The following is a 21,162-nucleotide window of genomic DNA, read 5'->3' on the forward strand; positions in this document are numbered from 1 at the left end:
GTCAGGCTCTTGGAAGACAGCGTGTTGATATATTGGCAGAGACAGATACATGGGGCAGGATACGCAGCCTTACATGCTAACATTGGGGCTTTAATTATGCTAATTCACAATTCTCATGAATGCATGTTCATTTACACACAGATGGCATTCATCGTGCAGGTCATTTACACAGTTATCTGAAGTTAAGAGCATTTCCTAAATCTGACGTGGCACACTCGTACATGGTACAAACAAAAAGTAAGAGAAGGTTAAGATAAGAATACGAAAATGTTCTTGCATGAGGCCCATTCTTTCTACAAGTATGTGTATGAATGAGCTGACACAATCTCTATTTCAACAATTTCTTTTGAGATATGATTGTGTCTGTGTGTGTAGTGTACCATGTTTTGGGGAGAAGAGCGGGGACTTGTTGCGTGGTGTGTTTTCCGGCCTCGGGGCCACCAGTTGCACCGGTCGCACATGTTTATCAGCCAGCTTCCTCAGACAAGCCTGTCGGCTCTGGATCATCTGCTGCACCGCTGCATGCTTCTCAAACGTTTTCCCTATCTGGGCCTAAATGAGAGAGAGAGAGAGAGACAAGGACACAGAGGTAGGACATTCAATAGTGATGTAAAATCCGGAAATGATACTGAGAAACAAATAAACACAGAAATGATGGCAACAAGGTGATTGCATTCTTGACACCTGTAGTTTTAAAACTATAAATCTAAAAATTATTTTAAAATAAATAAAGTATTGTTGTGTTCAGTGACCTGCAGCTGAGGTGTGATGACAGCCTCGTACTCGATGGCCAGGATGTCAGGTCCTGAGCTCAACATAGACGGCGACCCCTCCAGGAACCTCTCAATGTCCCTCAAAGCAGCCTGGGCCCCCTCCTTTGACTGGTACTTATCTACCAGCTGATTAGCCAGCAGATACGCTCCATCATCGCACCAAGTTTGGGCCTGAAGTTGGAGAACACACGTGTATCACTGTAAAGAAGTCTGTGTGTTCTGATGTGTGTGTGTGGATGCACATGTCTCAATACCTGTCCAAGACAAAGTAGCAGCTGGTGTGTTTGCAGAAGACGAGTTTGTTTGGTCTTGAGAGCAGCATTGAGTGTATCACAGTAGTGGCGGAGCTCGTTGCAGCGCTGCATAATAAGAGCCATGGCATAGTGGTGACCGGCTGATAGCTGGTGTCCGTGAAGGATGATGATCTGAGCTCGAGACATCACCTCCTGATAGAGAAAACAAAGACACACAAGAAGGAAGGAGTCAATTATTTTGGACACACTGTGAACACTGAGGCCTTCTGCTCCTCTGGGACCAGCTATATGTACATGTGTACATGTGTAAGTGCTGTTATTCGCAGATATTGGTTACACTGACCTGTGCATTTGATTGCAGACCGTCCAACCTTTTGAGAGCCTGTTCTGTTGTAGCCAGAGTGTCGACAGATATGGACAGCTCCCTCTCCTGACCCACCAGATGCTCCAGACATAGCTCCATCTAAACAGATAACACACACCATCAGATAGACACAGACTAAAGAGAAAGAAAGAAAAGAACACCAGTCTAAAGCATACTTGCAAACCCTCCCGATTTTGCCGGGAGACTCCCGTTTTTCAATCCCCTTTCCCGGTTTCCTCCCAGAGTCACAATTCTCCCGTATTTCTCCCGATTTATGGCAAATTTTCCCACTTTTTTTTCCCTTTTCTTTATCACATCCTGTTTCTGGCACTGTAAAGCGTGTATAAACTCTACTATTTCCACCTGGACGACAATAGAGCTACACCAAATGTAGTTACCCGGCGGAAGAGAGCAGTCTATGCTCACGACACAATGCAGTTTGAGCTCATGTTTGAGCTGTGCTCGCCATTGGGTTCAGCGCACATCATAGCGTGCAGCAGCCAAAGTTGGGCGTTGCTCGACGTAGCGAAAAACTGTTGTGACGTGGCGCAAACCATTTGAAATAATGGGTTTCAGAGCGCAGTGGTACCATTGTTGCATTGTATCTGAAATAGCCTTCAGTGAGTGAGAGACGGAGGGAGAAGTGGAAAGTACTAAGAGAAAGAAATACTCAAGCAGGGGCAAAGAATTAATCATATCTGATGAATATTAGTTTATGCTAGAGGGGAAAATTATTCTGCATTCTTTCCTGAGAAAGTTTAACATGTTGCAGTGTACTTATTTTTTTGTTATTTTCAGTCTTTTAAAGTCACACGAATGCAGGAAAAAAAATCTCTGAAACTAATTATTTTCTGGGGGAGGACCCCCACTTTGGTTTTGAAATCCTCCCTTTCTTTAAGGTCTCAAGCTTGACAAAAGCCAACCTGGTGGCTCCTCGAGGCATTACAACCCACATTAGAACTTGAGCCTGAGGATTGCACAAGATGTACCCAAAATTAAAAAGAGGTTTTCCTCTGGAAAAGTATGAAAATATGGGCACAAACACATACATACATGTACACATGATGAATATATGTAAACCGTACCTCCTGAAAGCTTTGTTCATATCTGAGCAGCTGCAGGTACTGATGGAGTTTCAGATGATGCTTCTCAAAGAAGCCATCGAAGGCGGACTCCATGTCTCTGAGCTGAGCAAGGAGCCTAAAAAACACAGTGACTTAGCCACGGATCTCATTCACTGTAAAGCACTCAGTAACGTATTTGAGGTTTGCAATAAGACTACAAGATTATAAATGTGAGAATTGTCTTGAACCAAAGAGGGCATCCATACCGCTGTACTGTCTCCCAGTCCAGCCTCACATCCCACTGGGAGTCATCCTCCTTCCCGGAGGTCTCCAGGCTTGCGAGAAGATGACGACCTTCCTTTGACACTGACCGGATCGCATCCTGACAAACACAGGACAATTTACATAATAAATGAGCAGCATTCAAAATAGTACTTTATAAAATACTACTAGGTCTTTTTGCAACAAAAAAACCCCCCAACACATTAATATAATTTTGGTGAATTGTGGTTGAAACCTTACCTTGAGTTTCCTGTACTTGTCAGTATGAGACTCAAGGAGATACTCAATGGTTTTCCCCTCATCAGACAGCTCCGTCTCTGCCAGCTCGGTGCCAAAGCCCTGTAGCATTTGTGCAATGTCTTTGACTGTGACAGCAAAACTTTCAATGGCCTGTAGAGGAAGCAAAAAACAAATAACAAATACAGAGACTCGTGAAAGGAGAACAATCTGCGGCTCAATGTCCTGAAAGATACAAAGCCATTAGTGGATTTCTGACAGCAACGAGGCACCAAGACCTCAGATAATAAGTATGATGAAGAATGATACTGTTTATTGTTTGTTCCCAGTGTGTGTTTCATTAGTAGCTTACTGTTCGTAAAACAATCCAGTCGCTATGACAATAATCCAAAGTGCCTCCAAACTCTGAAGTCAGCTGGTTTTCATCGATGTAGCGCAGCAGGTCTGTGACAGAGCTCAGCATCACCACCTAAAGGTGCAGACAAAATCTGAGACCTCACAAAGAACACTTTGTACTTTAGATATCACTACCTCCTGCTTTTGAAATATATAATTGATTTTCTTTTAATGTAGTTTGGGCAAATCTCTTTGCTATACTGGAGGAGGTGTGATTGGTCATTAAACGGTGATTAGAACCAATGGCATGTACGGTGGTACAGTTGTTGGAAATGGCATGACAAACTTCAGATATTTTTACCGTTTACCTGAAATATTAGAAACATCCTAGGATAACTCGCTTTACTATAATATCTATTTCATAGCTGAAATCAACATGTGTTCTTGGCTGTGTCCACCACTGAACATTTTGTTATAAGAACGAGGTGTACCTTGTTGTGATGTGGGACATGTTTGGTAACTGAGGAGGAGCTGCCTTACTGGCATCTTGAGCATGAAGTCCTCTTGGCTGAAGCGAAAGCCAATATCAGTGACAGTGCGGTGGAAGAAGCTGGTGGGTCGGAGCACCAAGACCAGGTGGAGGTTCCCGGGAAAGGAGGCCTTGAAGAGGGAAGAGAGGTTCACTGTCATATTGATGATGATGCTGCGTATGGAGGAGGATTCAGTATAAAACTGTTCCATATCGAATACTTTTTCTTTTTTTCCCCCTTAATGCATACTGCAGCTGCCCTTGCAAAGTACGTACCGTTACATGCAGTATGAATACAAGTGGGACATACTACTTTGTCTACTACTTAAACTTTGACGCTCATATATCCACTGCGCAGAGGATTGTGGGTCCGAATAGACAGAAAAACATGGTGGTTTGCATACTGCAAAATGCAACCAGATGTAGTAGGACATCTTGGTACTTTCTGACGTACTGCATTTGATAAACTAGGTATTGGGACGTACTAAATCATGTTCTGGCATACTAAATAGTTTGTATTTAAGCTCCAGGTGCAGCCTAGACTATAACTCCTGTATACACAGGTAGAGATATGAGCTGAGAAGAGTATTAACAAGCTTTCATCCTCCACATCTGACAGGAGAGACTCAACCATTCTGTCACTCAGACAATTACTGTCAGCCTAATATGGATTCAGTCACTTCAACATTTACACACATGTGGTATGCTGCAGTTCATCTTTAGGTCATTTGAGGTCGTTGCCTGACTGACTGTGTAGGAACGTATACATCTGCACAGGCTATATAACAGCAGTAGATCTCTATAGGAGTACTGCAGGTGATGAGAACTGTAAATAACTACTGCAGCATGACATATTGTTAAAAATATATATATATATTTTATGCTTTTTTAGTTAATTGTGATGTAAATGTGCAAGTCCAAGATTGTTTTAAGCTATTATATTATATATATTAATAATTATTATATTATATTAATATTTTTATATATATATTATTTTATATTTTATACATAGCTTAAAAAAATCTTGGACTTGCACATTTACATCACAGGTTACTAAAAAAAGATTCCCCTTCAGCAGGATTCATATGCAACATTTTGTCCTGAAATATCGCCAATGCATGCATTTGCATGTGACGCAACTTCTTGACATTCATTTGTCCTGACTCGACCACGAAGGGATCAATCACTCCAGCTTCTGGTTTCAGGAAAAACATGCATTAAAACATGCATCATTCTGTTTCGGATCCACAGACACACAGCCACCGGTCTAAGCATGACTAAGCAGAGAGGAGCGTCTCTGTCTGCACCGCAGTGCTACACAACCAGCCGGTGCGTCTCTGTCTCTGCCTCTGCCGCATTCACCCTGCATGCCCGCCCAAAAAACTTCACCCCAAAACTCTCCATAACACGGTGAATCAAACTAAGCAGCAGCTCGTTACCGGGCTCCGGCGGATCTTCGGCATTTCCCGCCGGTAAAAGCAATCAGCCATGGTGTTTGAAGCCATCTCGGTTAAATATGTAAGTTCCCAACCCGTCCAGTGAAAAAGCTATAAAAGGTATATGCAGCTGAGTCCGGCCGCAGCGCTGCTGCTGCTGCTGCTGCTGCCTCTCAGACGGAGGGTGGCAGAGCTGACTGCAATGTTTCCTCCTCCTCATCATCATCACCGCGTCATCACACAGTTTCTGCTTACTCATTCATTTGCAGCAATATGCAATGGGTACATTCAGTACAAAGCAGATTGTTTACACTTCTCGTCAAACTACACACCACTATACACCAAGCCGAAAAAAACCCTTTTCATTGTATGCAAAAAAAAACTGTACTTGTGATGGGTGCTGTCCAGGTATTGCTCAGTTTCAGCACCATGGACAGCGCCTCATAAATAAATCAGCAGCCTATTATGCACACAGCCCCTCACTGCAGCTCTGATTTATTATATGCATGATGTCTAGTAGGAATATTGATTAGACACATTGATGAAATGAAAAATGAAACTCACTGCAATCCTGGCAAGTGCAGTTTTGATAGAGGCCCATGTGTCCAGTCGTCGGTCTAAAATGATGATAAATTTGACTCCGGGTTGCCTCGTTCTGCAAGAAGAATGTGGCAATTGTATACATCTGTAATGTCAATCAGTCTTAAAGCTATCAGACAGGAAAATGAGAAAGGATAACCAGTTTAGGATTATTTAAAGGTGCTTTATACATTGGTTCTTTATCTTTCAAAATTCACTGCATTGGAACGATTCAATATAAACTTTCCTATAATCTCTTGGGGAAAGTGAGGTTAGGACATATAGAGGGCATCAGTACGCCATCTGACACTACGGAGCAGTGAAGGCCAGCTGTGCTCAGAATACAAGAGCTATAGCAGGGCTTTTGGTGCACTGCAGAAAGAGAGAGGGAGAGAATGAAGGAGGACGCACCGAGGGATGAGAGTGAGGTATGTAAAGACTTTGGCTAAAGCTTCCTCTGGGATGTCACTGAAGGCAGAGCACTCTGGGAGGGTGATGATGACGCTGGAGTCTTCCCCACGGCCCCCTGGGAAGAAACATATAAGCAATCAATTGCTTTCTGAGACATGTTACATTACATGTGGTTGACACTGTAGTCACTAAAGATGACTCACCTGACAGGTATGCCACCTGTTTCTCTATGTAGCCTCCCACCTCCTTCAAGCTGACAGGGACAGTCACCTCTGGAAGAAGATACACTCATTATAAAGGCTTGAGGGAACTGATGTGCACTGGAAAACACTGGAGGGTCTCCACTATAAACCAAATATTACTTCAATAAAAATAATCAGTTGAACAATGTCAGTCATGTCCACATAATAAAAGAATACTTGTGAGTTTCAAGTTTCATAGTCACTAAAACACCAGTCCAAGAGTTCATTTTTCATGACTTTTAATGAAGTCACTTAATGGCATAAATAATGTTTCAAAGGCTTTTTCAGGGTGACGATCACACTGAAGACATTGATGCTGAAGTTTTGACATGAAAGTGATCCCATTTAAAGACAGAGTCTCTCACCTTTCAGCTTTAATCTGAAAACAGAAATTTGTGCTTTCTTTAACTGATACTAGACTTTGGAACGACCTGCCTGAGGAGATCAGGCGTGCTGAAACGGTGCCTCATTTTAAATCACACCTCAAAAACACACTTTTACAGAGCTGCTTTTAATTCTTGATTTCGATGCTTTTATATTTGTTTAATTTGGTTCTAACTTTTTATTGTAGTTTTTTTTTTTTTATTATTTTATTGTTTTTGTATTGATATTCATAATTGCCCCTGTGTTACTTGCTTTGCTACATGACACTTTGTCTCTTTGCCCCATGTCTTTTTTGATTGCTATGTTTTGTTTTATGTACAGTACTTTGTAAGTCTGTTTTTTCAAAGTGCTATATACATAAAGTTATTATTATTATTATATGTCATTCCACAATACTCAGCAGATACTGTATATATATGCTGCATACTGTGGCAGATATAAATCCTGCATCTGGTGCAAATTAGACGATGACATCACAAAAAAGCATTAGCTCATTTACTGTACAGCATCTGAAATGATGTTAAGATTACTGGCAGATGGCCGGGTGGTGTCTCATGCTTGGTGCCATTAGCATTCATGTCTGAGTGGCCAATAAATGCACAGAGTCTCTTATAGAGCAGTTAATGTAGTTCAAAAGAGGCTTTCATCTGCCCACTGGTGCACCAGGAATCATTCAGCCACATGTGAAGGAGGCAAACATGCCGACATGTTGAGACTGTTTACATACTGTATGCAAACATTACATCTAAAGTAGGTTTAAAGGGGATATATCATGTAAAACTCACTTTTTCAGTGCTTGTGCACACACATTTTGGTATCTGGAGTTCCTACCAACCCACAAACTGTGAAACAAGATGACCCGGTTAGTTTTTTGTGGGCTGCCTAGATCAGAAAACATTATTCCTATATGACGTGCAGTTGAGAACTACCTTTACAAAGGTGCACCTTATTTTTCTCACAAGCCAATCAGAGCAGACTGGGCTTTTTCTCGAGGGGGGTCTTAAAGAGACAGGTGCCAAAATGGAGCGTTTCAGACAGAGGGTGAATATAGGTATATTCAGACAGACAGTATGAGAAAAATAATGTGTTTTTTTAACATTAAAGCATGTAAACATGTTCTAGTAGAAACACAAAATACAAGTATGAACTTGGAAATGAGTGTGATATGTCCCCTTTAATGCATGTAAAGGGTGATCTTCTCCAGAGTAAGGGAATCTTTAATATAACTTTCCAGCTTCCTCTCCAAACAAGAATTATTAACAGACACAGGAATGATAATTAAACAGTATCGAGGCACTAATTATCAAAACCACACTAAACCAAATGTTCAGTGGTTAATGCAACGGATCAACAGGGCAGTCAATTTGCTCACAATTCATCATTTCCTCATCCATAATGGATAGAGACATTAAAATGAATTGGAGAAGAGGAAGTAGAAAAACACAGAGTCAGAAAAAAAGATGACAGAGGGCGAAAGAAAGAGGTGTTATTTTCCGTGCGTCGAATGCAGTAACAGAGTCCGTCAGGCTGTCAACGAGTAATGAGCTTTGCTGCTACCTGCTGAATATTTGATGTGCAACTGTAACAGAGAGGAGCTGAGCCAAGCGCTGGACCAATGGCTGGACAGTGCACACACTGAAGCAGGGTAAAGTTACCGTCACACTGGAATAATTATATAACCATTTATATACCCTGCTGTGCCACGAGACCTTCAGGAAGTTGAGACAGGTCGTAAACAAATAGATGTCATGTCAAAACCATTTTCCATTGGGATAACTGCAATATACAGGCATATTATGCTGTGAATTATTTATATAAAACAATGTGTGAGCTAGTGAGATGTAGAACAGCACATGGGTTTATGTAAGTTTAACGTCTCATAAATAAGAAGCCAATGAAAAAATCTAGTAAAGAAATAATTAGAGTAGATCTAAAACACAGTGATACATAAGCACACACACACACACACACACACACACTGCGGACCTCTACTGTGTTTGATCAAAGGAAGGGCAGCCTGTGCTGCAAACTGCAACGCTGTTAATAAACTTGTGGAGATATTGTCCTCTCTCTTCACCCTGCGCAACTACCACTGATTGAGTCCTTTTAAGGACACCACCACATGAAATGCCTTGTAGTCTGTCAGTCAAACAAGGAAAAAGACAAAGTGTAACGCACTATTTAGCATACATAACTCACTTATACGCACGCATTTGAAACAGTTAAAGGCAATCAAAGCAGGCAGTGCTGTGGTTCTATTTGAGCCTGCGTGATGACCTTTCCAGGCGACATGCAGGACGGTGTGCACTGGCGAAAGTCAAATAACCTCTGTTTGCTCCTCTGCTCTTACACACACAGAAAGAAGAATGTTTGCCAGTGTGGATGGAAACACAGATTTGATGCCAGTCAAACAGATCCAGACTCCAAGACCAATCCTTTCAGTCTGCATACAAAGCTTATCTCTGTTGCCCAAACAGTGATAACTATCTACACTGATTTCATTACATACAGCTCCTATAAAAAGCCTTCATCCCCTTCTACTTTTTCCACGTTTTATTCTTTTACAACCTTGAATCGTATGCTTCAATGTTGGGCTTTTTTTTAACAATGATGAGAAAAGAGCTCTACAAAATGAGGCATGTTTCAGGAATCAAATGGGTGTGTATAGCCTACATTTTATAGTCACCATAAGGGATATTAAACCCGCACATGTTGAGACTGTTTCTGTCTGAATATTAACTAAAGTATTCTGTGCAGAACAGAGATCGGTCTTTTCACAGGCACAACAATATCATTTTTCTGACTGACCAGTTGATGGAACAGCGCCACACCTTACACACAAAGTACAGTAAATCCAAGTGAATCCCACAGGATGACAGCATGAGGCCAGTTTAAGAGTAGAGAGTACACATACAGTACTCTCAGATTTTGTAGAGACCCAAAAAGCGGAAACATGTAATCCCTTGCAGAGCAAGAAATCCCCTCATACACATACAAACATGTTCATAGTACACAGAGGCCTAGCCTCACACTGCTTTTAGGTCATGAGATATTTTGCTAAACAAAGCTTTCAGCGCTAAGGGGATTAGACTGGTGGGTAGCTGCATTCTGATAGAAAGGGGTAGAAGAAAATTGTGTATTCTCCCCGCTGGGATACATGAAAACTAGATTGGTTTAAGGCCAGAAAGGCTTAGATAGTAAACCCTAGACAATAGCTTCACATATCTTTAGCTGAGCAGCCCCTATGACAGTAATGTGGGTATTTGGTGAGAAGACATTTGGTAGTTTTTGCAGTTATATTTGACACTAACAGATCAAAATATGTTGTGCTGTGGAAGGAGGAACATTTTTCCTTTTCCAATGCTATGGGCTGCTAGTTTTTGTAGTTCTGTCATATCATTTCATCAGATTGTTTAGTATCTATCATACTGCTGAAGAGAAAACTACAAAAGTCATAATTGTATAAAGAAAATTCTGTGCTTATTGATGCTGAATATTGCAGAAGCAAACATGGTAAACAGGTTAAAATGTCTTTAAATGTTAATTGTTTGCCTGTGAGAAGTGATTGTGGCAGTTGCAGTCTAACTTGAGGCACTTAAAGGTGCTAAAAGCGAGATTGGGAGCATATCCATTGCTTCTGCACGGCTCTCAACATGGCGACAGCTGAGCCAGCGGCTCGCAGCTAACGGTGCTAAAAGCGCTAACAGTGAAAACAACGGCAAAAGTGCTGTCAAAGCTAGCAGTGTTAACCTGGAGGGGGGTACCAGAGGGTGGGTGCTATGCTTCCACAATGACGCCATCGGTCGGGACGGCGTTATCAGCTGTAACCTCAGTATGAGAGCAGTGCAGAGCGGCGGCCGTGAGCTAGCCACACACAGAGGGAGAGTGACTTCATTCTCTGCTCAGGTAGACATTACTCCTCTATATCTTTACATTGCTGATAGCTGTTTGTTGTTATATCAATGCTCTGAATATCGTATAGAGAGCCTTTAAAGAAGTTGAAGTGTAAATTGAAGTTGAAACACTTATTCATTTCACAAGTAAGCGATGGATTTCAGTTAAAACTGAAGTATTGGAAATATACTGGAAAAACAAAGTTTGGAAACTTGTGTTTGGTGGATTATTTCTCTGTTGTTACAATGCTAATGGTCATTGTATTTTACATCGTTGGAAAGCCTGTTTATTTACCTTCGCAATGATGTCCCACAAATGCATGATGCTTACAAGTTGGACATCATTGCGAAGGTAAAGAAACGGGCTTTCCAACCATGTAAAATACAATGACCATTAGCATAGTAACAACAGAGAAATAATCCACCAAACACAAGTTTCCAAACTTTGTTTTTCCAGTTTAGTTGAAGTGTGAGCACTGTGAATAATTGTGTGTTAATCCAGTATGTAGGCATTGACAGCAGTAAATTGAAGTAGCTGTAGACTAAAAATCAGTTGAGGTCTAGCATCCATGAGGACAGTTGGAGTGTAGTTGAAGTTGCTGTGGAAAGAGGAACATTTTGCTTTTACTGCTCTATGGCCTGTTAACCTTTGTAGCGTTTGGTGATTCATAATGATTCACACAGCTTTCCGTCACATCATATTATCAGACGGTGTGGTATTTCCCATACTACTGTCAGCGTAGAGAAAATGATTTTGTTCATGGTACCAGCTGGTATACTTGTTTATGGCTTTACACAGACTTTAACTGATATGCAGGACAACAACAAAAACGGAAATTTATATTGTACTCCCAGGGGAGTATAGTCTTCTATTGGGTGTTGCCTAACAACACAGTCATAAGGCCCTGGGTCATGAGTATTAGTTTACTGGAGCTGCTCACAGCCAAAGAGGGCTCACACACTACTGCTGTGTAGAAGGGAGAAGGCAATAGGTGAGCTACATAAAGGATAATGTATCATGAAGTAAATGATGAATCTATGGTTATTGTTTCATACAGCAGTGTGTGTGTTTTTAGCTCACCACTGCATCCCCTGTAAGCAGATTAGGACAAACTAAAAGAGCAAGGCTCGCATTTCACACAGAGACAAAAAAAAAACGTTGGCTGGTATAAATAGAAACTCAGCGTGGCCTTGTCTCTGTTACCTACACACCCCGGCCCAGGTACACAGGACACATCAAGAGGCAGAGGCCCATCAATTAAACAATAACTCAAGGCTGCCAAGATCCCAAAGTAATCCCATTAGCCTCCGGAGGAACCTCCTCCGTGGAGCCGTCAATCACATCAGGTGCTATTTCTGTCCATCATCTTACCTTCGGTCTCCAATTTTTTTTTTCCATTTGCAAGATGCACCTTCAGAGTGATGACTGATAAATAATGATGGTGATGTGGCTTTTGATGCTTTTCAAAATTGCATCAGTCTTTTGGAAATTAATTTCTTGAGTTAATTACATTATTGTTCCTTTCTGTAATTCATTTGCTGCTTTGGGATAAAAAAAAAAAAAAGTTGACAGTTTATTAGCCTCGTAGTTCAATACATGACACAACAACATACCCTGAATAGTGAAAGCTGCATTATGTTCTTTGTAAACATCCTATTTTGTCTTTCGAATGGGTTAGTTGACATCACCAGCATGTATTTCTCTTCAATTAGTGTCCCACTGATTCACAACCCAAAGTCTACAGATATTCAGGCTACAAATTATCACTATGGATAAATATCTATCCAACTGTGATGACTTAAAACAGCTGACATAATCCCTGCAATGGCCCAAAGCTGCAGGAACTGGCACATCAATAATACTGACTAACCTAAGATACAGGGTGCAGTACATCTTCTCACAAGTTACAAATGAACACTGTAAATCAAACTAAATGTCGTTCTGCTACAGTGCTTTTAAGTTTCAGTCTAAAGAGAACAACAATGCCAAATGTATTAACGGGATATAGTTTCAGGGCAGATACAGGATTATATTCAAAAGCCTGCTAGTGGGCAGCAGAAGTTAAATGAGGACAGTCAGCATCATGTGTACTCACGCTGCAGAGTGCTCTCCAGCTGGGAGCCGGCCTGCAGAAGGCAGCGGTAGCCCTCCATCTCCCCCCTGGACTCTTTCTCCGGCTCTCTCTCCTCCTGCAGTGAGGCCGGGCCCATTCCCTTCGTCTCCGACACAGGATCAGGCGGGGAGGACAGACGCCGATGGTAGTCCAGGCCTTACATCCTCTTCACAGTCCTACAGCCCTGCATAGTGTCCCTATAATCGAGGATGGGAGCTACAACAGGGGAACTTGTGCCGACCTGCCTCTGCAGGTCCCAAGATCCAGAAGGGACAGATCCCTGAGGCTGCTGCTGGATCTTCCTGACCTTGAGCTGCATAGAGTGACTCCACACTGAGCAGCACAGTTACAACAGAGCAGGAGATCTGTCCACATAAGCAGAAAACAGTGGTGTGTGGCTGTCCAGACTGGGTGTAATGAGCTATTTCCCTCACTAGTGCCGGCAGAATGTCCTGCTCTCAGCAGCAGCTACTTCAAAACAAACTAGGCTCCATCTGGCCACTGCTGTCTGTCTCTGTCGCCCCTCCCCTCCCCTCCTCTCTCGCCGGGCCTTAGTGCGTCAGCTCTGCACCGAGCAGAGCTCAAGAGTCTGACACACTGCCAGCTCCCTCCCAACTTTTCCTCTCACTTCACACTCCCTCGTGCTCCCTGTTGCAGCTTTCTATGCCTTCAGTATAGTGCTGACTGTACTACAGTAGGCTGGATTGTCTGGCTGCCGTGTTCATGTCCCCACTTTCCTCAGCTTTGCTATAATATAGATGCACACACACAGTGGAGAATAGATCTATTGTGAAACAGAAAATGAAAATCTACCACACCCTCAGCCAACAAGTTTGGCCCATGCGTAGCACAGCCTTTAATACACAACAATCACATTCAAACAGAACAAATATGAAAGGGTGTCATTGTGTACATACTGATACACAGAGCCTTTCTCAACTCAACTCCCTGCTGCTGAACCCACAACTGCTCTGAATGAATGAGTGTTCATTAACAGTAGAGAGACTAAAGTGGAGAAAACAGACATATAAATGTATGTAAACCACTTCTGACTCACAGTGCTTGATGTTTTCTTGATGTGAGGCCACACACGGAGAAGTGGGAGAGCAGCAGCACGCCGTCCTGAAAACGCAGCCACTCAGCTGATCCAGCTTATCCTCTCAGCCATCTCATTACAGCACAGCATCTGCTTAGTGTGGTCAAACGTACACACACGTACACATAGCCACCCACACGTACACACACCCTTACATCAGACAGAACCTGCTTACATAACCGCCGGTGTTAACAAAGCACTACAAGACATTGGCTTATCTTCAAAACATTCTGCTTTATTACAGAAAATCTTCAGGTTTTGAACATACTAGTTTCAAAGAGGTACATTCAGCTTGGAGGTTTGGAGTGTTGAGGCTGGAGACCCAAAGGGGCTGGAGGTGGGCGAGGAGTCCCTGCTGCATGACCTGAAGATGTCCACCTCCATCCCTCACAGACAGGGACAGCGTCCACAACAACAGAGCCTCTCGTGCTTTTTTTTTGAACATTTTGATTTTCTTATAAAAAAGTGGCTGGAAAAAGGTTGCATTAAAAATACAATCCATTCTTTTATAATTTTCATTTAGACAGGCAAAACGTTAGATTCCAAGATATTTTTAAGCTCTGAAAATAGCATCTCTGATGTCACTTAAAGGTTTTATAATTATTCTTTTTTTTTTTTTAACAAAGCAGGCAGCCCCTCCTCAGTGTGTCCTCTCCTCTTAACATCCGGTGTCTCCGGCACACTGCAGTCACTGAGTAAAGAACAGCCTTCTTCATATTCAGAACATCAGAAAAACAAGCTGTCTTAGTAGAAAATGACGCTGAAAGGCATGTAAATGTTTGTTAAGAACAAATCAACTTAATTTTTTAAATCTCCATTTGGCATTAAGACTGCCATTCTGCAGATGCACTGTATCAGATATGTCAGGCTACAGTCAGTGGCCAGTACTAGAAAGTACTGTATTGGAGTTATTGTTTGAGCAGGGTCAGTATATATAAATCACCATACCGAGAGATTATTATTTATTAATATTTAAGATAACCTGACATATTGGGAGTGTTTTTTTGGGGGGCTGCCTGTCTTTGCATGTATGACAAAGACTATTAAACAGGATTGGCACAGAATCACATCAGGGCTGGAGTAACGCAACTCAACTGGCACAAAGCTGACCACTCTCCACAATTAAAAATAAAAACACAAAGATTTATGCAATAAAAGTATAACATTTGTGAGTAAAAGTACACTCAATAATAAATATGCCAAATAAACAATACATGTTTGTGGGAATAAAAACAGAACACAATACTCGGAAACAGTATCTAAAAAGTGTTTGAAATCACGGCATGTTTAAATGGAATGTATGAAGCACACAAGAAGTTAAATGAAGGAACAAAACTGACCACTCCGTCATCCCGTCGGTCGGCAAATCTGACCGAAACCAGAAGGAAGGAGATGGAGCGTGAAGCCTCACAGTGGCATTAACTATGCTGCAGGTCTGGAGTTGATTTTTCTTTACACTCCAACTTCAGCTGAGACAAATTATGCAAACTAGATAATGGGTTATGAACATAAATACCTCATTTAGGCTTTAGTGCATGTGTGCATGTGTGCATTTATGTGTACAACGCGTGTGGTTATTGTGTGTGAGTTGTTCTTGTCTATCTGATATGTGTGTGTGTGTGTGTGTGTGTGTGTGTGTGTGTGCGTGTGTGTGCTCCTCAGTGCTCCATCTATTGCAATGAAGAAACCAGCTTCCTTAATAGTGCAGGAAATGTCTTAGAGAACTACATCAACGAGGTTTAAGTCATTCTGGTTTCATGACACACGGGCGTTTCTGGCTTTTCTCATCCAGTATGTAACACACACACACACACACACACACACACACATACACACTGACTTGTCACTTTCAGGTCACACTAGTGTGGACAGATTCGGATCACATTACGTTAATCTTTTTTGGCTTTGAGCAGATGCTATCACACATCTCTAAGCTATATATATATATATATATATATATACAGTACATATATTAATTTTCTCATCTTAAATTATCTCTGAGGTTGGCAGATTTAGGTCATGCTCTGAGCAATGTTTCATTGCGTCACATCTCTAATCTATCTCTCAATCTTACACACACACACACTTTTTGGATTGAGTGGTAATATGGCCTCCATTAACTCCTCCCATAGCTTAGTATTCAATAGAGAATGCAGATTCATCATTGGAAACAATCATATAATCTATCTATCTATATCTATATCACCCTCAGTAACTTTTCATCTTGAACCATTTGGACCCGTGGGCGAGTGCATTTTCTGAAACATATAACCATTTAAAGAATAACCGTTGGAAAAGCGTAATAACTGTAAAGTAGAATAACCTCTCAAAAGTGTAACCGCTGGAGAGATCATTATGTAAAAACAGTGACTGATCAGTGGAGTGAAGCGTTCTTTTCGGGCCTTCTTTCATGCAGGTGAACCATTCTTGGAGTGGATATTATTACAAACCGCTTGTTAAAACACAGCAGTTGGATAGAGCTACTGACAAGGCAGCCGTGTATGCATTCATTTGTAAGCTAGTATTTAAAAAAAAAAAAAAGAAAAAAGAAGAAGTAAAAGAAAGAAAACTCATGCCTGTCATCTGAGTAGATATTTTTAAAAATAATGCAGAGCACTGCTCTGCAGGCATGCATCGGGGGGTTAGGAGCTGTTGAAGGACGGAGCAGAGACGCAAGTCAAAAGACTGTTGAACCCCTTTTCATCCCTTCCCCCCCAAGTCAGCACATCTCTCTTTTCCTTATTATTTTTTCCTCCTCTTCTTCGATCAGGCATGGTGGCAGACGGCTCGGACCTGATTGGTGCGGGACCCTGAAAGTGGCTGATGCAGACGCTCGTTGTTGCAAGTCCTTGCTGCCTTTCACTCGCGCTCCATCAGGTGCTTATAGGATAGTGGTGTGACAGCCGCGATCTGGAAAAAAACACAAGCAGACAGATATTACTTCAATGTTTTCATTATGAGCTTGTGCACAAGAAGAAGAAGAGGACGAGACACCTTGAAATCACCAAAAATCATCAATCGAGAGAATAAGCGATTGTTGGCCACATGAAAAACACTAAGTTGACACGTTCACCGCCACCAGAGACAAACAGGAATTAGTAAAGGAAATTTCACCCAATTTCATCCAGGGACATTGAACAGACACAGAAAATTAAATGAGGTTTGTTTCGCTGTAGTTTACCTGGATGTCCGTAGGAGGCCGCCCTCTGACAGCTAGTGGGAGAATACAAATGCAGGTTAAACCATGAAAGCTGTAGCAAAAGCCTGGTGCTGTTGTTAAGCAACAGATATCGGTGACCCTGGCCAACAGCTATGGGAAGGTGCAACATTCAGACCTACCTACAGGGGGTGGACAAAAAAATGAAAACATCTAGATATTTAACATAATATCAAGAGACCAAAAAGGTGTAGCCTATTTTTTTTTTTGCCCTTTCAACTCAGAACACCTCCAGTGCTCTTGATATTGATACTTTACATTAGGACATTAAATGGACTAAAAGTATTAAATCAATAAACAAGACATTATGAAATATATGAATAAATACAGACAAAATATATAATAAACTATGAAATTGTGAATTAATCAGACACATTTTCAAAACTCCTTATGAAATGCTATTTCATCCTGCTATTTTTCAAATCACCCAAAAGCCCCCCAAATAATAAATAAATAATAGTAATAAAAATAATCATAATACAAATAATAATAAAAACAGTCATTGGAAAAATTACATTTTAACATAAAAACTGCAGGAATAAATATAATAATGGGCTGAGTTTCAAAAATTGGATAATTTTGCAATATTTTTGAGGTGAGAATTTTGTCCATATTTTATTTATTCCATAATGTCTTATTGATCTATTTATGTAATATAGAACACTTGTTTTTACACTTGATTTACCTTCTACAATTTTTTAAATATTTTATCATGTGATGTTTCCATTCATTTTGCTGCCACCCCTTTATGTAAGGCAGCACCATTGTCTGAGGTTAAGGCAACGTCACAACCATGCAGTGAGTTAAGCTAAGCACTCACAAATACATCCTTTTTTGCCAGGAAAGTAAGCAGACGGCAACCACCAACACAAGTTTGTATATGCACACAGGACGAAAAATGACCATGACCAAAACCACAACGGTACAAACGGTACATGAATGTCAGACTGGGGATGTTATAATCACAGACCAGCTCTGTTGTTTCACACCGTCAGATAAGAAAATTCAAGCAAACTGACACCGACACCTCACACTCAGGCATTCCTGGTAAAGAAATGAGATGGACTGAAACTAAAAACATTGAACATTGGGTTTTTGAAAGCACATGCAGAAAGTAACGCAAGCAGGGCTTCCAAAGGGAGGCTGAAAAGGAGCATGTTTTTAAGCTTTGCAACATTAGGCCAAGAGATGCATTCACATGTTAAACAATTGCACCATTTTAACTACAAAAGTGCATCTCTTCAGCCAGCCAATATCATCTCACACAACACAGAAGAACACACTGGGTCTTGATGAATGTAGCCTGTATGCCGTTATGCCTTTGATTCTCTTGTTAGGGACCAGAAAAGCTGGAGAGGTTGGCTGGGGGAGCGAGTCTTTGATTGGCTTAAATGGCCTGAAGGTAGGCTGGTACCTGTTTAAAGGACAGTATTGGACTCGTCTGAAAAGGTTCTCATGAGCAGGGGCCTGGCTGAAGACCGGGGAGACTGCTGGCCCCCCTCGCTCGACTGAACCGGCTTCTTCTAGAAGGGTGAGGCAAGAAACACCAATGACATCACTACGCTGACAAACACACACTTTGCCTCTCTCTCTCTCCATCTTGTGCTCTCTCTTGCACACAGACAAACATTTACACACAGGGAACAAACATAATGCATACACAAAGACTTCAACACTGGATAGGTGGACAAAGGAAATCCGTCTTTTTAGACACCTTTTCCTTGCAATAATGCACTTTCAGAAGCCTTGGGTCATATTAATACAAGGCTACTATCCTTGCACATTTCTCTAAAGCAGCTACGATATAACACACACACGCACGCACAGACAAAATGCAGTGGCCCGCAGGGTTTTGTGGTGAGGATCCAGGATGAGGTTGTTGACTTGAGCCTCATGCAGGTAAGTTTGACGTGCTGCATTCACCTGATTTGACATGCGGAGGCAGCAGGCATTGGAGCAGCAGCACAGGCAGCTGGGAGGAAACACTGACTGATACAACTGGACAGACAGGAATGGAAGACTGACTGCACGTTTGGACACCCGGTCCTACTCCACACTGCTTTGGGCACAACACATACCGGCCCGCTGACCAACATTCCTCCCAATTTAATGAAAAAATATATCTAAAGAAATGCACTCACGTCCAAGGATAGCATTCTTGATGTAATAACTCATCTGATATCTAATGTCTGACCTAATCTGTCCAATCGAGTGGGGACTGTAAAAAGCCATATAACGGCACCCCAAGTTACTTTAGAGGGTAAGGAAAGAGTCAAACAGTGGGAAAGGAAGGACACAACAGGTAGGAAACAAGCAAGACTGGCAGACACAGAAACTCTGCAGGAAGAGACTTAAGTAAGAGACCTCAGTCACTCCACGAGAAGCTGTGAGTGCTAGCGGTCTGCGACAACATGAAGATAGTAGATGTCCCCGAGGAAGGAAGGCGATGTTTCATCTTTAGGTAGCAGGTCCAGAGAGGAAGACAGAAGAAATAAAAGGGGGAGACAGAGTGAGAATAGCGTGTTTAAGTGCAAAAGCGAGAGAAATAGTTAGGAAAACAACGTTGGAAAAGTAGAAAAAGAACAGAAATACAGTTAAAGGGGGTGTTCTAAAATAAAATGCATTAGTACTAAATAGTTACCACTCATAGCAACAACTGTCACTTGAATCTGTAGACTGCAAAATCCACAGTATGCCAGGTCCTGCAGCTCCCATTACAAATATTTATTTTGTACAGATACACACTCACTCAACAGAAATACTAAAAAACAAACACTATCAGGTATATATAGTACAAAACTGCTTTAAGACTCCCCTCAAATATGTGCAAAACATTATGGTTTAGTTTATTACTTTTCCCAAATAAAACAAGTCTAGACTCAATTCTAAAACCAAGTGTGGAACGCACGCGAAAGCACCGCGCATGCCATCAAATATTTCCAGCTCCTTGGAAAACACATTAGCCTCATGGAGAGCTAATTGGCATGACAAAATATTTCTGGGAAAGTTGTCTTCTGGAGGAAATGGGAGGGAAATCAAACTGTCCCTCTGAACTGCAATCATGCCAAAAACTTGCTAAGGATATTAAAGCCTGTTTACAAATACAGTGAAAAACACATATTTACCAAGTTCAAACCCTGTGTCCCGGATTTAATTAAAATCCATTATCTCTTGTTATATGCCAAATACAGTTTATGTATAGTAAAAAAAAGTTCTCTTTTCTCTTGCTTTCACATGTAAATATATTTCTGATGACTTATCTTAAACTCGGGGACGTGTATACATACATTTCTTCAATCAAATGGGAATGAGCGACTAGCTAACCCCACCTATCATATAAAATGACACGTGACCATTAGCTCAGGTGTCATAGTTGCTAGTAAAGTGTTCTCATGGATCAGAGGTGTGTGTTTGGATATCAGCAGGTAAAACGTTGTTGAGGTCTAATGTATTAATTTCTTCCTCGTCCTCTGCCTCCTGATTAAACAACATGGACGAGGGAGTGGTTGGTGAAGCATTGCTCCTTATATAAAAAGCCTGGGCTCAACAATAAGGATTGCCCGGTTGCCCGGGGCAAGTAAATTGCCTCGTCAGGCTGGTAGATCTAGCAACAATCGGACAAGTGGTAAAAAATAATTAAACACATTGTTTTTAAGTAGCTAAGGAGTGAGCCATATGCTCTATAAATAAACCAAATTTGGAACTTAAAACTTGAGCCATCTCGCTTCCTTCTCATCTCTGTTGAGAGTTGCACATGCACAGTACCGATCAGGCACTCACAAGAAAATGGCAGCTGGTAAAGACAAAGTTTTTGAGCTGAAGCGCAAGCAAGAATTTCAATTATCCTAGAAACAGGAGATTAGTTGGGTGGCGTTATAGAGGATGTGTGCGAAACTCCAACTATGTATTGAGCCGTTAGCCGTAAGTTTGAGAGCAAGGCAGATAAAACAT

At 41.4% G+C, this 21,162-nt stretch overlaps 2 protein-coding genes across 10 annotated transcripts in view; both read right to left on the reverse strand.

Moving 5' to 3' along the window:
* The window catches only part of mcf2a (MCF.2 cell line derived transforming sequence a), a 28,659-nt gene extending 14,681 nt beyond the window's left edge, over positions 1 to 13,978 (reverse strand). Inside the window, exons 1-13 of the mRNA XM_074648505.1 lie at positions 12,881 to 13,978; positions 6,469 to 6,537; positions 6,266 to 6,380; positions 5,840 to 5,930; positions 3,851 to 3,970; positions 3,327 to 3,443; positions 2,978 to 3,127; positions 2,722 to 2,837; positions 2,477 to 2,591; positions 1,371 to 1,490; positions 1,028 to 1,219; positions 753 to 944; positions 381 to 552 (exon numbers count right to left, since the gene is read on the reverse strand). Coding sequence (XP_074504606.1) covers positions 381 to 552; positions 753 to 944; positions 1,028 to 1,219; positions 1,371 to 1,490; positions 2,477 to 2,591; positions 2,722 to 2,837; positions 2,978 to 3,127; positions 3,327 to 3,443; positions 3,851 to 3,970; positions 5,840 to 5,930; positions 6,266 to 6,380; positions 6,469 to 6,537; positions 12,881 to 12,995 — 1,684 coding nt within the window. The 5' untranslated portion in view covers positions 12,996 to 13,978. The remainder of the gene's footprint in view (positions 1 to 380; positions 553 to 752; positions 945 to 1,027; positions 1,220 to 1,370; positions 1,491 to 2,476; positions 2,592 to 2,721; positions 2,838 to 2,977; positions 3,128 to 3,326; positions 3,444 to 3,850; positions 3,971 to 5,839; positions 5,931 to 6,265; positions 6,381 to 6,468; positions 6,538 to 12,880) is intronic.
* A 230-nt stretch (positions 13,979 to 14,208) lies between these two features.
* Positions 14,209 to 21,162, reverse strand: part of atp11c (ATPase phospholipid transporting 11C (ATP11C blood group)) — a 52,783-nt gene continuing 45,829 nt past the window's right edge. For 2 of the 9 annotated variants that reach the window (XM_074648493.1, XM_074648500.1), the window contains exons 29-31: positions 18,626 to 18,734; positions 17,176 to 17,207; positions 14,209 to 16,904 (exon numbers count right to left, since the gene is read on the reverse strand). In XM_074648493.1, coding sequence (XP_074504594.1) covers positions 18,630 to 18,734 — 105 coding nt within the window. In that variant the 3' untranslated portion in view covers positions 14,209 to 16,904; positions 17,176 to 17,207; positions 18,626 to 18,629. Of the gene's footprint in view, positions 16,905 to 17,175; positions 17,208 to 18,625; positions 18,735 to 19,575; positions 19,667 to 21,162 lie in introns of those variants that run through there. The other 7 variants (XM_074648495.1, XM_074648497.1, XM_074648501.1 and 4 more) reach the window with 7 other exon arrangements.

Source organism: Sebastes fasciatus, chromosome 10 (assembly GCF_043250625.1).
Source record: "Sebastes fasciatus isolate fSebFas1 chromosome 10, fSebFas1.pri, whole genome shotgun sequence".
In the NCBI taxonomy this organism is placed as follows: Eukaryota; Metazoa; Chordata; class Actinopteri; order Perciformes; family Sebastidae; genus Sebastes; species Sebastes fasciatus.